The sequence below is a fragment of the Platalea leucorodia genome (assembly GCF_965183815.1).
Source record: "Platalea leucorodia genome assembly, chromosome: 4".
NCBI classification, from domain to species: Eukaryota; Metazoa; Chordata; class Aves; order Pelecaniformes; family Threskiornithidae; genus Platalea; species Platalea leucorodia.
In genome coordinates this window covers 51805424-51822961 of record NC_138826.1, presented here as the reverse complement: position 1 = coordinate 51822961, position 17538 = coordinate 51805424, and the positions used below count along the sequence as shown (strand labels likewise).

Below are 17538 nucleotides of genomic sequence, written 5' to 3'. Positions count from 1 at the left end.
CGAAACACAAAGCGAAGAGAATCTGCAACGAGAATTCGCACAACCTGGAGTACCCCAGCGAGCAGCAATTCCCAGGCTCCCCTCTCGCCTGCGGAGCCGAGCAAAGAGCCTCTTAGTTAAGGCTCTGCGCTCTGACTCAGGAGACCCACATTTAATTTTTTTTGTTGTTGTTGGTTTTTTTGTTGTTTTTTTTTTTTTACTGCACACTTCCTCATGTGACAGAGTTTACGGCACTTGATTTTTTTTATTTTTTTTCCACATCCTGTTTCTGCTCGTTCCTAGGTGAAAGAACCGTGTCAACTTTACACATCTTAAACGTTCAGTTTCCGGACGTAGAAGGGATAGATGAGTAAGCACATAAAAGAAATGCAGGTAACAGTACTAAGATCCAGGATTCTTCATTACTCCGCATGCCGCTCTCCGCCTGGCCACAGACGAGTTTTACAACACGAGACGCCTTTCCGCTCGTGCCCAGCCATACGCCAGCGTGACCTCGCGCTGCCAGGCACTGCACGAAAGCAAGCCCCGAGCGCTCTCGATCCGGAGGCCTGGAGACCTCCACCGCACCTTTTTAGCCGCTGCAAACCGCGACATCGACGCAAGAGCGCGATGCCGCTCGGCTTCTGCTTTTGAAGAGGGGAGGCTCACCCAGGAGCCGAGGAGCGGCCTCAGCAACGCGCGGCTTGCTGCCTCGGCTCCGGCTGAAAGGCTGCACAGAAGAAGAGCAAACACCCGCGCAGCGCCTACAGTTCCTTCTTGCCGCTGACTGAACGGGGCCCACGAGAGCGGGGTGCTCTTAGGGTACAGACATCCCTTCGGCGCTCTGCGTCTGGCGACGGTGCAAAGGTTATCTAATATTCTGCATTTGCGAACAGATCTTTAGCGTGTTTCGCCCAAAGAGCTTTTATTCCAGGCAAAGTATGCAATGTGAAATGAGAAAAAAAAAAGAAAAATACTTATGGTAATAACAATACAAATAGAAAACAGGTCTCCAAAATTTCCACAAAAAAAGTTAAATAATTTTTTAAAAAGTCCAGAAACTATAAAGCACTGTACTAAAACCAAAATTAGCGCCACCAACATGCCACTCTCAGTTCCAGCTATCACAAAAGCTGGTTGCAAAGTCACTAACGTTGCGTTTGGGCTTACAAGACGTAGCCTGAAACTTCTAACACAGCACATGCGTAATTCAGCGTTTAATAATATGGAATGGATTTAGTTGAGATATTCTATCTAGTGACAAATTCGGTACACCTTATTGAATAATTAACGCCTTACCTGTAACGAAGGAGCCTCCACTGAAATAATTTTCGTTACAGTAATCCCAACCCTTAACTGGCAGCCTCTAATAGTCCAACGATTACGCTGACAAATTCTTCTGTATTTTACTGGTCGCTAATGTTTACACATGCCAAAAGTGGAATTTGTACTATAAAGGTAGGCTCAGCTGCCAATTTCAGTTCACAAAAGAACTGTTAAATAACACACTCCACTAAGCAATCGTAATTGAGGCCACTATTTTTAATTCACTTTCCCTTTCAGAAATGTGAAATTACGAAATGATTAATACTGTAATTGGAAGTTATTCTGCATTTCGTAATACATTATTGAAGACATGCATGGTCATTTAAGTAAGATATCCTCAATTTTTCCTCTATATCCGTTAAATATACCATTAAAATACCAAAAATAAAACAGGAAAAAAAGCTAGAGTTCAGTTGAAGCTTCTGGTCACGCTGTAACACGCACCACGTAACCGATCCCTGCTGGCTTGCCCGTGATCCCCTGGCCAGCGCTGTCCTCTCCCATTTCCTAAAGCTTGCAGTACCCCTCACAGACAAAGAGCAAGCAAAGCAAGCGTGCATTTCCCGCGCGCCCCGCAGGCATCCTGCGCAGGCAGCGCGATGTTGTAACGCGACCGGACCGACTTTAATAAGCCAAAGGTTGGTTACGGAATCCAACCCCAGGGATGCGGCACCAAAGCCGCGCCGAGCGCCGCCCCGAGCGTCGCAGGCCCCGAGGAAGGCGCGGGAGGCAGCGTGTGCTCCCCCCAGCCAGCGCAGGGACCCGCCACCGGCCCTCGCCGACAAGGCCACCGGGAAGCTCTTTCCAGGAGGGCTCAGGACAACCCGCTCCTCTCCAGCTCATCCCCTGCCGCCAGAAAACGTACGAGCTGGCAAAGCACGCTCAAGAACATGGAGAGAACTGAAATAACCAGCGTTCAAATCCTCCTCCCCGGCACTCTGCTACCACAGGGTTCGCCCCGTACAAAAGCGCCCCCCGAAAAGATCTTTCCGGAAAGTTTCTGCTCTGTCAAGAAAAGCCACCTGAAGGGCCGATTCAGCCGACGCAGCCCCAGGGGCCCGGTCAGGGGCGACAAAAGCCCTGCACCTCTGGGGAGGCGGGGAATTTCGGTAAGCTTTTTCTTTCAGTGAAACGTTTCTCGTGTAACTCTGCACAACCAGTGCGGTACTGGACAACTGGAGGGAAAGTGACTTCCACCCACGTGTCGGCTACAGGCCAGTAATGATGCACCCCACAGGATTAAAAATACCAAGAAAAACTTCATGGTTTATTTATAGCTTAACCTTAAGAAAATCGCGTTCGTAATAACATCTTCTGCCTTACCCACCTGCTACCTGGCAATATGGACACGAAATAAAAGAATTTTATGCCAATGAATATCCCACAAGTCAGGCGAGTTAGAAAACAGGAACATCAACGTGCCGAGAGCCGTACAACCGGATGGCTCCTCCAAACGCACCCTCGAGCCCGGCGCACAGCTCTCCACAACCCGGAGCCAACAGCCCGCTCCTACCCCCTATCCATGCAAAGGCCAGCCAGCCAAAGCTACCGACTTCAACTTGAATCTGCACCCCCCAAAAATTTTAAAAAGGAAAAACAAAAAAAGAGAGGAGAAGTTGCTTGTAGGACTGAGGCCCAACAGAAGGCTATTTGGCACGTTTATTGGCAGTATTGCAGTACCGACACAGGCAGAAGAGCCAGACTTTGCTCTCCCCTTCCACATCTGAGGCGCACGGGGAAGGAAAACGTTCACGGCGATTACGCGCACGGTGCTCTTTTCATCACGAGAAGCCATGAATGTTTAAGACTTCCTCTTTTGGGAGCACAAAGTTATTTTTAAATTAGGCAGAAAAAACAAGTTGCATGGATTTTTCTCAAAAGGCTACTTAGGTCTCTGCTGCTTCCTCATCTTCCAGAGCATCTACATGGTTATATTGTTTCCAGGCCTTTAAATTACATTTTTTGAGAACGGCTCCTAGTTGATTCCCGGGCCCCACTTCGTACGTGTAAGGAAATTCTGTTCCTTGCTTTCTTTCGTATACAGAATGCATGGTCTGTTCCCACAGAACAGGTGAAACCACCTGCTTCACTAACAGCTTCTGAATGTGCTTTGAGTGCATGTACTTTTTGCCATCAACATTGGAATAGACACAGACCAGTGGTTTCTGAATCTCAATCGATTTTAGGACTTCAGCCAATGGCTCTACTGCTGGTTCCATAAGTCTGGTATGAAAAGCCCCACTGACTGGAAGCATTTTTGTACGCGTAAAATAATATTTTCGGGCATTCTCCTGCAAAAACTCCAAAGCCTATAAAAGAGAGAGAGAAGTGAGAGTCTTGCACGACAAAGGTTTACTCAGTCACCCCACAAGAACCACCTCATCGGCCTTATTGTGATAAAGGGATTCCTGTCCCTACCCAACAACTGAGCACACGCTGGGAAAAAAACCCCACAGATCAGACACTCTTGTTTGGACAAGCTAAGGCCGTACATTGCTTGCACGCAGAAGCGCAAAGTAAAAGTCTCAAAAACCGAAATGTTACATTCAACTAAAGGGATCGTTATTCTGAAGCAATACCTGTAAGTGTCCTGCAATGACTCTGCTGTCTGGAAACAAATAGTTTGAAATTTCACACACGGGGTTTGCTATACCCAGCGATTCACAGTGTTTACGGGCTTCCAAGCAGGCAAATTTGTAATTTGCCTCTCGCCGACCGATAACCGATAGCATTCCACTGGGGACGGCTTCCGACGCCTTTTGCATGGCTTCGGCACGCACTTTCACCGCGTACAGCGCTAAGGAGAAAAACAGAGACGTTCGGTAAATACCAGCCCCGAGAAAACACCGCTAAAGGCGCCTTGCACCTGCGCGCGAGAAAGGGCGGCCGTTTACTCTCATGAGACGTCAATGCTTTTAATGCTGTATTACACGTATTAAAGTGAACAGTGGGAATAGAAAGTAAAATTTATCCTCTAATTAAAAAAAAGCAGGAGGGAAACGGCGGTGGCGGGTGAATGCTTCGCACAAAGCACGGGGCGGGAGGTCCGCCTAGGGGGTTCACCGCGTTTCCCGGGCACCTTCGGCAAAGCCCAGGGCTCCAGCGAAGACCAGCGCCGCGAACTCCCCCACGCTGTACCCCGCCGCCGCCACGCAGCTCTCCACCACCTGCACGGAGACAGACCCGAGGCCGAACATCAGCCGGGCCCCGCCGGGGCGGGGGGGGGCGTCCCGCCGAGGGAGAGGCCCCCAGCCCCGGGGGAGGCCCCCAGCCCCGGCGCAGGCCCCGACAGGCCGCGGCCATGCGGCAGCCGCCCGGCGGGGCCCAGGCCCGCGGCGGGGCCCGGCCTCACCCCGAGGGGGCCGCCCCCCCCCGCTCCCCGCTCCCCGCCGCGGCGCGCCCCTCACTTTAGGCTGCTGGTGGTTGAGCTTCTCCACGGCGGCCAGGGAGGCGACGAACACGGCGGGCTGGCAGTGCCGGGTGCGGTCCAGCTCGTCCCGCGGCCCCCTCAGGCAGAGGGAGAGCAGGTCGTAGCCCAGCACCTTCTCGGCCAGGCGGTACATGTCCCGCACGCCGGGGTACCGCAGCAGCCCGCGGCCCATCCCCACGAACTGGCTGCCCTGCCCGGGGAAGAGCAGCACCGTGCCCTCCCGGGGGGACGGCCGCTCCCGCCTCGCCGCCGCCGCCGCGCCCGGCTCCTCGGCCCCCACCGAGCTCTGCAGCAGGTCGCTCAGGCTCGCCGCCCGGTCCCCAGCGCCGGGGCGGGAGCTGCCCCGCCGCCGCGGTGCGCCGCGGAGGCCGCCGCGCCCGCTGCAGCCACCAAGCCGCCATGTCGCCGCGGCCCAGCTGCCCATGGCCGCCGCCCGGCCGCCTGCGCCGCCGCCGCCGCGCCCCGCGTTGCCACGGGAACCGGGCGGCCCCCGCCGGCAGCCACCCCCCGCCGGGCGCCGGCGAGAGGGAGGCAGGCAGGGAGGGAGGGAGGGCGGCCCCGCCGCTCGCCGCCCTCAGCCGCGCCCGGGGCCCGGCCCGCGCCCCGCGCCGCGCCGCTCCGCTCCTCCCGCCCGGCGCCGGAGGTCCCTCCCCGGGGCGGGCCCGGGCGGCCCTGGGGGCGGGCGCCGCCGCCTCACGGCAGAGGCGGCGCGACGGGCGGCGGCGCGGGAGCGGAGGTACGCGCCTCGGCCCGGGCGGCCTCGGCCCGGGTCCCGCCGGCGGCCGGAGCGGGCCGCGGGCGCCTGAGGAGGGCGCCCCGTGGCGAGCGCGCAGCGGCGGGCGGCAGCCCCGCGTGCCCGGGCCGGCGCGGGCGGGGCGGGCCGCGGGCGAGTGCAGGCAGCGCCCGGGGGCATCGGCGCCCGCCGCTGCCGGTCGCCTGCCGGGGCCGGGACGGTGCCGCGGCTCACGGGCAGAGGGGGTTGAGGCAGGCAGGCACCGACTGCGTCTCCGCGCCGGTGCTTGGCGTGGAAAGTGCTTTTTTTTCTTAAAAAAAAAAGAAAAAAAAAAGGGGGGGGGGGCGCTCCCCACGGAAGCTTGTTGTTAAGTTTGGTTTTGCATAGGAGCGCCCCCGGGGCTCTGCCTTCTCGCCCCATGCGCGTTTACTCTGTGCGCTGGAGCGAAGCTTGTTTCAGGCTGCTGTTTAAGTAAAGCTATTTTCTTTCAGTGTAATTTGCTTTTAATTGGCCGTTTCTTTAAGGGCGAAAGAAATTTTCTTCTGAATTTCCAAGTAACGCTTATAAGTCAGCACAAAGTGCACTTTACTCATTTGAGCATTCGATAGCAGGATTACTCAAAAAAAAAAAAGAAAGTGAAAGTTGCCATGCCAAAGTCGCAGTTGTGCAACGACTTTGCATCACTTCAGGTTATGAAACAGCATCCAGCAGCGAGTCGGACTTCTTCGCAGAGCAGTTTAAGAAAACAGATTGTATTGCTTTACCTCGGCAGGAGCAACATGGATCAGAATAGCAAGAAATTCTGTTGCCTTTTTACTCAGGCTGATTCAAAAGGATCCCAGTGAGCTGATTTTGCTCACTTTTCTCATCTCTGTCTTATGCTGTAAGATGGTTTCCTCCGGTTTTGTCGGCCTCCAGGTAAAATACCTGGAAAAGCCAGTGAGCTTCTCAACTTAGCCGAAATACGCGGGCAGTAACACAGGATAGATATGACGCATACGTGACTACATCCCACTCCGTGGCGGCCTCTGCCTGCAGCGTAAGCGGCGATGCCTCCTGTGCTCGCTGAGAGGAGACGCTGGGAGCCGGGCTGGCCGGCGGAGGTGGTGCCCCCTCGCCACCAGCTGCCCCACCAGCCCCGACAGCCAACGGTGCCCCCTTTGCGTTAGGCCACCGGCTCGCAGATCGCCCTAGCGGACGCCCATCAGGCCCTGGGAGGTTTCACGGTTGTAACCTTCACGTTCGGTGCTTTCAGAGGCAAAGCCCAGGGCAGAGTCCCGTTCCTGCAAAGCCCCGCGGCAGCCCGGGCCGTAAGGCTGCGGCTGTGGGTGCCCCTCGGCGCTGCCGTTTTGTCTTTGGTTTGCTGTAAAGGGCGCAGGCCGCTTGCAGAGCGCTGGAGACTCCCCCGCGGTGGCACCTCATCGGCGTCCTGTTAAAGCATCCCTCGGATGCGGTGCTGGTTACGTTTTACCCTGTTAAAAGAATAGCTGGCGAGCTGAAAAGAGTCAGGCCTAGGCAGCACTTAAACTAGAAGCATCCAAGAGAAACTTAACATTTTTAAGAAGAGATGGGGATGACACTTTCCAAGTGGGTGAACAAAGAAGAAGAAGAAAAACCTACAGCAGGAGGTTGGGCAGCTGTTTGGGAGGGAGGTAGTCAAAGGGATGTTTTGTCTTTAAAGTACGCTGTCTGCAGAGGATTTTATACAAACATACATAGGGAAAATTAGAAGAGATTGAGCAGTAAATGGCAAATTATCACCTGGGAAGATTTTGTTCTAGCGTACATTTCAGTTCCCAGCATGTGAATCTTCAATAAGGCATAGATTTATTTGCACAACTCCTGCTCTGCCATTTTAAGCAAAGTGTAACCTGGGCAGTGAGAGTTGGTGTCTCTAAACCTGATAAATACACCTTGCATTACATCCTGAAATAAATAGCATAATTTTTATTTTTAGTTATAAATACAAATTATAAACATATACACTTACATGTTAGATATTTATATTGAATTTATATTATATAATATATACGGTTTTAAGTTTCTCTATTACTTGAGATTAGATCACAAAGATAAGTGCTTTTTTTTTGTGGTAGCCGTATTCTGTGTCACAGACTGTGATAGAACTTTGGTTTTAGTGTTGTGGTTTCCCAGGAGTTAAAGCCACAAAGAGACATAAATAGCTTATCAATATAAGTTAAGTACGCACCCCTTAATTCTTCAGACGGCTATCTCGGGAAGAAGCCTTTTCCCCAGGGAAAATGTGCATGCTGCCTCTCAGACCTGGGTAGAACCTCATCTGCCCTCAAAAAACATATCCCGGAGAGGATGAGAGGGAGGGTGTACGTCTTGGGGGACGCCCCTTCAGTAGTCTGTCTGTTCACAGCTTTGTCAATCTACCTCAGAACAGCGGGGACGAGAAACCCCAGAGGCACGTGGGTGATTTAGCCCTGCCGAGAGATTTTCCTCCGTGTTTTTAATGCGATAGCTATAATTTAAGCCCCATGTGATTGGGTAGCCAGCACTAAGTTGCACAAGAAGGGGATTAGCCAGAGGTTTATCAGAACAGGAATATACGAAAATGCAATGAAAGTAGTTGCTCTTTCCTTCCTTCTCCTTCCCGCCGACCGAGCTGTCCCTGGGAGTGCCCAGAGAAGGGGCAGGGACCCACCTGCCCTTCCGAGACCTGCTCGAAGCAAACAAGTGTTTTAGTTCATTTTTCATCAGGCTGAAGCAAGGCAGCTCCTCCGTCATGATCTGTCTAGTCCCCCCATCCCTTTTTTGGGTGCGCAATGTTTTTTCCAGAAAAGGGAGGACACGGAAAGCTTTGGTTTCTTTGAGTTTCTGCATGTTACACCACCACAGAGAAACAACCTGCAAAAAGATAGAAGCCCAGCAGGCAGCAAGTTGCAGTATTGGTTCTCCCCCCGCCCCTTTATTTCTCCTGTTACTTTATGTAGCTAGAACCATCTTTGGGCAAGTTGGACGTTTTGAATACCTAAAAAAATTATTTTAACATCTTTGTAAAACAAATTGGCCTGCTGCAGCCATCACTGCGCTGCTGAAACTGCCTGAAGTCAGACTAGGGCTAAACAGAAAATGGGCAGGATGATGAAGAAAACGTTGCAGGGCAGAGATAAGAGGTGGAAACAGAACTAGACAAGTTAAGGGGGGGGGGAGAAAAGATTTCCAGCTGTGGTGGAATTAGAGGCAGATATCTGCTGGGCACGCTGCAGATACCATCCAGAGACATCCAGGTTTCTTCAGCATGAAAATCAGGGTGCGAGAATATTGTGCAACCAGATCTCACCCTGAAGTGGAGCTGGGATATGATTGGGAAAGTAGTAATTATTTCTAGGTTGTGTAATACAGATGCAGCCAGAGGGGCTGTGTTAGCAAGCCTGTGCCATGTAAGTTATCACCCACCAAATAATTTCAGGATTATCAGCTACACGCTAAAAGGAATTCAGAGCTGATGATAATCCTTTATATACTCTGTGATTACCTCACTTTCAAAAGCTGTACTGGGCATTCTATAAACGTTGCACGATCTCGTGCTGCACAGCTAACCAAACACGTGGTACAGCGCCGACCGAATGCACCGGCTCTCCAGTGCGTCCCTGCCTCTTACTCTCTGACTAAAGACCAAGTAACCAGAGGAAGATGGACATGGCTTCTTCCAAAATCAAGTAGTGCTGCTCCCCGAGTTAGCTACTGCTTTTTGTGGGAGATAATACTAGTATTTTGTTTCTTGGGAATTAAAATACAGGAACTCCCACCGCTGATGGACAGCTGTGGTCTACTAGGCCGAGCCTACCAGCACATTCTGATTTCGCTGCATGGCTTCATTCCTCTTTCTCCTTGGTACTATGCAAGAGAGAGTCTTTTGCCATGCTTGGGAAGTCCTGAGAAATACTATTGGAAAATACAGTATATCATTAGTGGTAATAGTAGTCAACAGACTGAGGCACCAAGATTCAGTTCAAGCCAATATGTTCAATCTACCTCTTCACTTCTATTTCTCTCCTGTTGATGCACAGCTTCACTTTCCCTGTTTCTTTGCTTTGCGCCTTCCCCATTTCTGTTTGCCTGCCTGATTTTCTTTCTCTTGGCACTTAAGAATTATTTCAGCATTCTTCCTCCAACATACGCAGAGGGACAGATGCGTAGCTACTATCCACTGATGAGTGCAGCAGAGCAGTATTTTTCCAGTTTGATAGCGTTTTGCACTTTCAGCTTGCAGAACGCTTTCAGACTTTCTTCCCTGGAGAGAAGCTGACAAAACCCCTGACAAAGTCCAGTTGCTTAATACCTGCAGGAAACCACCCTGATATTGTTACATGCAAATAAAGCATAAGCCCCTTCGGGTCCTTGCTTATCACTTTAAAGAAAATACTAGAATCTGACAGCCAGACTAGAGCTGCACAGATGACCAGCGCTTTACAGCATGGGTAGAGAACTAAGCCTGGTGTTCTCTCTGCAGAAAAAGCAAGAGCAACAGGGTTAAGAATTAGTGAGATCTTAGCAACTTTAAATTTCTAACTTAACCTTTGGGAATTACTTATCTGAAGGCAACCAAAGAGAATCCTTGTGCTCGGAGCTCTTGTTCCCATTACACCTTGTTGCTCCTGCACATAGCAATTCCTTCACATCCCAGTAAAAGCGGAGCCTTTCATGCTGTCAACGCAGGTGACAAGTGGTGTATGCTGCAACTGACAGCCTGCTCCCTCAGGAAGGTAACAACACAGATCTAGGTGTGGGAGAACACATTAACTCCTTTGCTCCATTTGAGACGCTCCCTGGTAAACAGCAAGTAGAATCCCTTAGGCAGGAAGTACGGCAGCAATGACTACAGCAATGAGCTATGCGGATTTTTTTCCTCCCTTCCTTGTTGCCCGTCCTCCGCCCAAGACCTAATCGATACTCTTCCAGCAGACTAGCACATCATTGTTCTCCCACTTCTCCCCAAACTTAGGTTCTGAATTCTTCCCTGCTTAGTCTTTCTTTCACTCGTTCATTCTTTTGTTCTGTTTTTGACGTTGACTGTCGTATACCGCTTTGCTGCCTTTTTTGTGTGCATTCCTACTCGTTGCCCTCCCACGACTCTCTCCTGAGGCATGCCCACAGCCCAGCAGCCTACGTGCCCTTTCTTGTTTACTCCTTACAAACTTTCTAATCCTGCGTGCTTTACCAGTCCCTCCACGCTCTCTGTTTTGCCTTCAAAATTCTGCCCTGCTTCTGTCATCACCGGGATTTTTCTTGATCCCATGCAATCTGGCTTGTGGTCCCAGCCACTGAAATCTCTTCGTTAAATCTGCATAACCGTATGGGCAGACCCCTGAGGACAGGGACAAAAACCATAATGCAAGAGAGCTCCCATGCTGGCCGAGCTTAGACCTGTGCTCCAAACAGAAATCCACTGTACCAGCAGAACTGCGACACTGCAACGTCATCTGTGCGCCATTTCCTATCCGTTCAAGCACATCTGTTACAAGCGGGATTTCCTCTTCCCCACTCCCTGCCTCCTCATCCCAGCAGTCATAACTATAGCAATAAAAACTTTTAAACATGGGCCAAGACAACAGCCAAGTCAATAAGGCACTTTTCTTTGACAAGCCTCTGAAATGCTGGTTGCTCTAAAACTTTGTTTTCGCGCCTGGGGCTCCCACAGTGGCTCTTTCCCCACAGCTGCAATCTCTTAGGATTCCCTCCTGCTGTCTCCCCCTCCTGCACAACAGACGAACAGGAATTGGGTGTATTTGCCTACTGTATATTTGAAAAAATACCGCATTTCGGTTCTGCCCTTTGTTATCGTACCTCTAATCTGTCTACGTTTTAGCAAGCTAAACACAGCTCTTCTGTAGCATTTGGCTTTTGGCCAGAAAATCGGTGATGAAGCTTTTTCCTGCTTACTTGCTTACTTTTTTTACTGCTGCCCATACTCCAACTAAAGCAGTGCGGCCTACCAGAGCAAGGCATTACTTAGTCTTATCTGTAGGCAAATTTAATCCAGTACACTTTATGGGCTTGGCAGCTATGATTGCTGCAACTGATTGAGTGCTTCGTGAAGAAGCCACAGGTGTCCTCCCCATTTATCCACTAAGATCTCCTTCCTTGTTTAGCAAAACATCATTTAAGTACTTACCTTCTCATTGTCTTCCCTGGTGTTTATTTTCTGAGGCAGATTTCCAAGTGTCTGCTACTAATTCACATCACCCTTACTAGCCATTGAGCGTCCTTAGCACTGTTTGGAGGCTAAAAATGCAACACAATGTATATAATTATTTTGCTTGAGCACAGGAAAGCACACACAGCTTTCTTACTCTTGACTACGCCATTCCATTGAGTGAACGGACCTTTTGGTGAATACAGAAATACACGCTTAGTGCCTTTTTATTTTTTTTCTTTTCCAAGTAGAGTTCATCTAATATCAAACTGCTTTATTCCTCTGGCATACTTATGGGTGAGGATATTTCTGTAGGTAAAATTCAGTAATCTTGGTGCGCAAAGCTGAGAGGGAAGTAAAGGCTTTACTTCTCCCCCCCAACGTCAATGATGATAGGTCCCTTTATGGGGGTGAGTGAAGCTGGTACAAGATCCATTCATTTCAGCTGCAGTCTTTCTCAGTGACAAGACCGGGCTGTGGATCAGATCCTACACATGTATATTTTTAAAATCTGCTAAAAATGGAAAATTTTGTAGTTGCATTTTAGAATTGCTCTGCCAATCAACATTTGGCTTTGTTTCAGATTCACGGTCTCGATGGAAGTGGTACCAGCCTGGGCCCCAGCAGTGGGTTTCACACTCCTGCCCCACGCAGGAGGAATTTTAGGAAGCAAGATAACCAAAAAGGAAATTCCAGTGTGGTATGAATCTCTACAGAAGCCATCCTGGTGTCCACCTAACTGGGTGTTTGCTCCTGTTTGGGGAACTCTCTATACATCTATGGGGTATGTTTTTCACACTGTGTTAAGGCATTTATCTGATCTCAAAGATGCTTATTGTATAATGCTGGGCCAGAGAACTGTTATTGTATTCCTGTGGCTGTACGTTTGTAAGAAACTGTGTCAAGCTGCCTGTTTAACAGGTAAAAACATGTTTTAGGAGTTGTGTGTGGGTTTGATAGGACATTTTGTATGCACAGGTATCCACAGCAAAAGCAGTAGTTTGAAAAGCTGCCATTAATTTGCTTTCCTCATCCATTCTGAGGGGAAGACCTGCCAAGCTGGCAGCGATGGAACAAGGCAGCACTGGGATTTCTTCCATGTATGTCCTCCAGTCTTTTTAGGAAAGTTTAAAAAAAAGAAAGGGGGGGGACACAACAGACGGGGGGAGAATTAGGATATAACTAACAGAGCTCAATTAAAAGAAACCAAAATCAAAACATACATGTCCTTTCAAATAAAACTGCCAGGCCGTTAAACTGTAAATGTTTGAAACCATCTACTGTCTCCTTATTTAACAACTAGTTTAAAATACCTGACAGCGCAGCAATTACTGTCAAATGAAAAAGGAATCACAAGGCCAAATACCATTCCCACAGGAACCTTAAAAGTTTAATACTACTGTATTTTGGCAGTTGTTACTTTTAATAAGATGTCGCAAAAATATTTGTAGAGGTAGGTTGTCTCAGGAGATTGTTTGGGCAGTTTTGATACTCCTCACAGACTGCTCTGGAAGCTGTCCACCCAATGTGACGCGCTTTTATGTCACCTCTGGTGAGCTGCGCCACAGAGGAGAGGTAGCACTCTGCTCCTAGAGCCTCAACGGAGGTCAGTGCAACCCCCAGGCACAAAGTGGTGCTTTGCGTCTCTTCTGCACTTGGTCACTCAGAACTAGCTACATACCAAGATTCAGCATGTTTTTTCCTAGCTATCAAACACACATTGTTGGTAATCCAACAGTAATAGTTTTTAGGCTGCAATATGCTTTTTATGGCTTACCCCTCCATTTCTTCCATCATGGCAATACATTTTAAGTGATTTGTAGTTTGTAGATAGCACTGGCTTAACTATATAAAGTTTCAAAGAGACCAAATCTTTTCCAAGTTAACATTATATAGTCGTCCTGCAGGTTATCTTAAATACCACACCACCTGTTGCAAAATACAGCAGTGATGCAATATCTGAAACTGTATCTGAATGCTAAATTGGCTCTTACACATTCTCTCATTTTGGTTTCATTTTCTTTCCAGAAAAGTTTTATAGTTTTTATAGCCTCATGTACTGTCCCTCCTTTCCTGTCAGCATTCTCTTTTCTTTCTCCTTTTACAGAGTGTACTTTTAAAAATTGCTCTCTACTCTTGTATATCCCAAGAGTTAGCATTTGAATCAGATAATTACTGTCCTGTGAATAAAAAAAAATGCCTTTTATCAAAGACACAGGAGCTGAGTGGCTTTCCCATGAAGGGCTTCCTTCAAGTTGACTGCACAATTTGTAACCCTGTTTCTGGATTCCTCATCATAAACCTGGATATCAAGTTAAATAGTTTAAAAATTGAAATTGTGACAGCTTATCACTTACTTTGATAATATCAGAACCAGTATATTCTGAGGTGGATGCTCCCGGTTATGTACTATACATCTAGCTCAGTGAAAAGATCGTATTTATTACCAGGCCTTTTCTTCTGTAATCCATCATGTGCACACATTCCTTGAATGATCAAGACAGCTCATTCCTTTAGAATCTCTTGAATATATTAAAAGCAAGAAATAACTAAAAGCAAGATTTAATAAGCCTTTACATGCCTTTCTTGACATTTAGCTTCCTAGCAGATTTGTATATCGTGATCTTGGTCTGAAGTCAAAGTTAGAAGTATGAAGAACTGTAAGTCCACACTGTGGCTCTGTAAATCACTTAGGAACAGATTTGGGTCCTGATGCATTTTACAAAGATAAACTGTGAAGTTTCTAATGCTTCCCCTGCCCCCCCCCCCCCCCCCCCTTTTTTTTTTAATACTCTCTGCAATCAAACTGCCAAGATATCAAAGCTGCATTGTTTGGTCCTTATGAAAGTAATGGTCAAGAAGCAAGCTTGGGTCACTAACTGGGTTAAACAGAAGAAAAATCCTTCTTGTACGACCTACAAATGAAGACAAACTCCTTGCAATTACTCCTATGGATGTTTGTCTGCCTCTAAAAAAATAATGCTTACAAGTTGGTCTCCGTCTTTGCTCCACTGCCAGCAGAAATACGTATGAGCCCCCTGCTGTCCAGCGTAGTGCACAATCCAGTCGACATTCCTACCAGGATGGAATCGGCATTCAGTTACTAATTCTGAAACAAGGATATAATTCCAGATGCTGGCATTTTATCCAGGGGATTCTACTGTAGTCATTTGGAATGGCTGTGCGCTGATCTGGATTGAAATCTAGCTGATGCCTAAAGGGAAAGTCAAACAAGAGCAAAAGAAACAGTCTTAGGTGATGAATGCTCCCTGTTGTAATCAGGCTCCTTTAGTGCAAAAATAAACCTTACATTAGTAAATCTCCCAAATCCTGAGTATTCCTGTCTTTAGCAGCTTACATTCTGGGATCCCTCCAGTGAACTGTTCTTCTGTGGCATTAAGAAGATCTGTTCAAAATCTTGAAAATATTTTTGGAAGATCTTTCAGTAGCCAGGATCCTGCAGGCAGGAAGGGTGCTGGATGCTCCTTGTGGTTAATTCCTTCCACAGAACTCCGAAAATCTTTGTTCTCCCCATCTTCGTCCTGTTCCTTCTGAAAAGTGACTATAGGGTTCCTCCTGCTCTAACACCATCCATCCCCATACTCACCTGTGCTTTGGGATGCCACTCAATTCCTACTCCCCCTATATTAATTTCATGCACTTAAAAGTTAAGGGTTTTTTTTTATTTATTTATTTTTAAAGCACCAACACCCAGTATGAAAATTAACAGTTTCTTCACTATTTAGACTTACCTTTTACCTTGCATCTTGGACTTGCTTCCATTTCAACATGGCTTTCTCTTTTAAGACTGAAATGCAGTAGGTCATCTGCTCCTCTGCACCTAGAAGTGAGAACTCTGGCAGGACAGGGAAATTTTCTCTCTCCATATTGCTATCTACAGTAGGGTGATCAACCCTGTGCAGTCAGTTACTCTGCCAAGTAGTGGCAGTACCTGGATATCTGCTTTTCCAAACGAATTTAGACCCTAGCACTGAAGTAACTTCATTTGATCAAGAATGTGTGCTTGCTTTCTAACAGAGGTACTGAATGACACCTTACATTTGCTTTCTCCAGATTTGGCTCCTACCTGGTGTGGAAGGAATTGGGGGGCTTCAATGAAAAGTCGGTGGTTCCTCTGGGTCTGTATGCAGGGCAGCTGGCATTAAACTGGGCATGGACTCCAATATTTTTTGGAGCTCACAAAATGGGATGGGTAAGTGGAAAAGTCAGTTTCTTAATCATAGGCTTCTGCTGTCATTTGCAATGCACTAAGACAAGAGTTTTGTGTCAATCTTTTCTCCCTGAAAATGAGCCTGAGTACAGAATATGGCTTGCAGAAGTCTTCTCAAATTCTCTTTAATGCATCCCAGCAGCCACCTGAGAGAATTTACATATCTACAACAGCCTTAAATGTTTAGATTTCAAGAAGCTCTTTCTGCCACCCTTTGATAAGAGGTTTGTGTGACCAGAAAATGTAAACATGTATGCTTCACTAAAATTCCCAGGTGTCTCTCACAATCAGCAGTGATAAGCAGCTTATCATAACATTACTCAGGTAATCAGCACCCATTTTAGACAAGACTAATTTTCTGCAGTCTGAAGAGAAACAGCTTGCCTCAAAAATAAAAATCTAATAAAAATAAAAAATATTTGCCCGGTTCTCTAAATATATATGCAATGCTGTAATAGTGGAAGACTCCAGTCCATCATTGATTCATTCACACTGCATCTCTTCAGACAGCATCTATGACATGAAAAGACTGGATAAGTTTACTTAGCTAAGTGACTTGCTCAAAGTCACACTGGGTTTGTAGTCAATGTAGCACTTCCCGCTGCCAAAAAGAGAGGGTATAGGTGAAGGGGATTTTATTCTCCCCCTCCTGCTCCCAGCTGCAATGCCCTTTCTTGTGACTGTTGCATTGTTTTATGAGTCAATTCAACTCATAACTCAGCAGAAATCTGTCTTTTTTTTGCTGGCTGGTTTTCTGAGAAGGAATTAACTCACAGAGGGATCCAACAGGTGCCAGAGCTAAGTGGAAAGAGCCACACAAAGACTATCTAGTCAAGCAAATGCAACAAGTAAAAGCAACGCTAACCACCTTCCTGTGTTTCAGGGCTTGGTGACTCTCCTGCTCACGACTGGTACGGCAACAGCTACAACTGCTTCCTGGTATAACATCAACAAAACGGCAGCTTATTTGATGGTTCCTTATTTAGCTTGGCTAACCATGGCTTCTGCACTCAATTATCGTATCTGGAACGACAATCGCAACAAGAACAGATCTGAATAAACATTTTTCAGCCAAAGAGATTATTTTTTTTTCACAAGAATTTTCTAAATGAAGTCATGGCCTTATTTTATTTTTAGCTGAACTACTTGTACCATTAGTTTGATAATTACAAGTTGACAAAGCAGTACTTGTTTAAAACAAATATGTCTTTACTAGGCAAGTCACAAAGGGGTGTATGCCTTACTGAGTTTTATAGCAAACTAAAAGATAGCGCTGATTGCAAAATACTAGTTTTCTATGTTATAGCATTACATTTTATATGACAACAGCATTTTAACTGTTATCAGAAAGAAGCATGAACTACAACTTCATTATGTTCAGAGGAAGAAATCCAGCCATATATTAACACAGCTTCTAGAAAGCTGCTCCTAACAGTGACAGGCATGATTGTGGCCTGAATCTTTGATGTTTACCACTAGACACGGTGCTTTAGTGCTATGACATGTCCCACTACAGCTGCCAGAGATTTATCTTCTGGTCATTGTACTCTGGAAATGTTTAAGACGAGATTTTTTTTCCCCACAATTTGTGCCTTCCCACTTTGAAGCATTGTGCAATCTAGTGTCAGCTAAATGCATTAAACTACATGTAAACTTACTAACCTTGTTCCTCT

General features: G+C 47.5%; 3 protein-coding genes and 1 long non-coding RNA gene across 4 annotated transcripts in view; 1 reads left to right on the top strand and 3 right to left on the bottom strand.

Moving 5' to 3' along the window:
* Positions 1-738: 738 nt before the first annotated feature.
* On the bottom strand, positions 739-5349 carry MCAT (malonyl-CoA-acyl carrier protein transacylase). The gene is made up of 4 exons (XM_082309864.1): positions 4713-5349; positions 4385-4472; positions 3885-4102; positions 739-3614 (listed from the first exon to the last, which is right to left on the bottom strand). The coding sequence occupies exons 1-4, from the start codon at positions 5157-5159 to the stop codon at positions 3192-3194; spliced, it is 1176 nt and encodes a 391-aa protein (XP_082165990.1). The 5' UTR covers positions 5160-5349; the 3' UTR covers positions 739-3191.
* A 91-nt stretch (positions 5350-5440) lies between these two features.
* Positions 5441-17501, top strand: TSPO (translocator protein). Its single transcript, XM_082309553.1, has 4 exons — positions 5441-5471; positions 12218-12418; positions 15709-15847; positions 16749-17501. Exons 2-4 carry the CDS (start codon positions 12231-12233, stop codon positions 16923-16925), a joined length of 504 nt encoding a protein of 167 aa, XP_082165679.1. The 5' UTR covers positions 5441-5471; positions 12218-12230; the 3' UTR covers positions 16926-17501.
* On the bottom strand, positions 9458-15677 carry LOC309589413. Its single transcript, XR_014227927.1, has 3 exons — positions 15387-15677; positions 14622-14848; positions 9458-11723 (listed from the first exon to the last, which is right to left on the bottom strand). It is a non-coding gene; the product is annotated as an uncharacterized lncRNA (long non-coding RNA).
* TTLL12 (tubulin tyrosine ligase like 12) overlaps positions 16840-17538 on the bottom strand; it is a 32516-nt gene continuing 31817 nt past the window's right edge. The window contains exon 15 of the transcript XR_014227925.1: positions 16840-16888. The gene's annotated coding sequence lies outside the window, so the exon portion shown is untranslated. The remainder of the gene's footprint in view (positions 16889-17538) is intronic.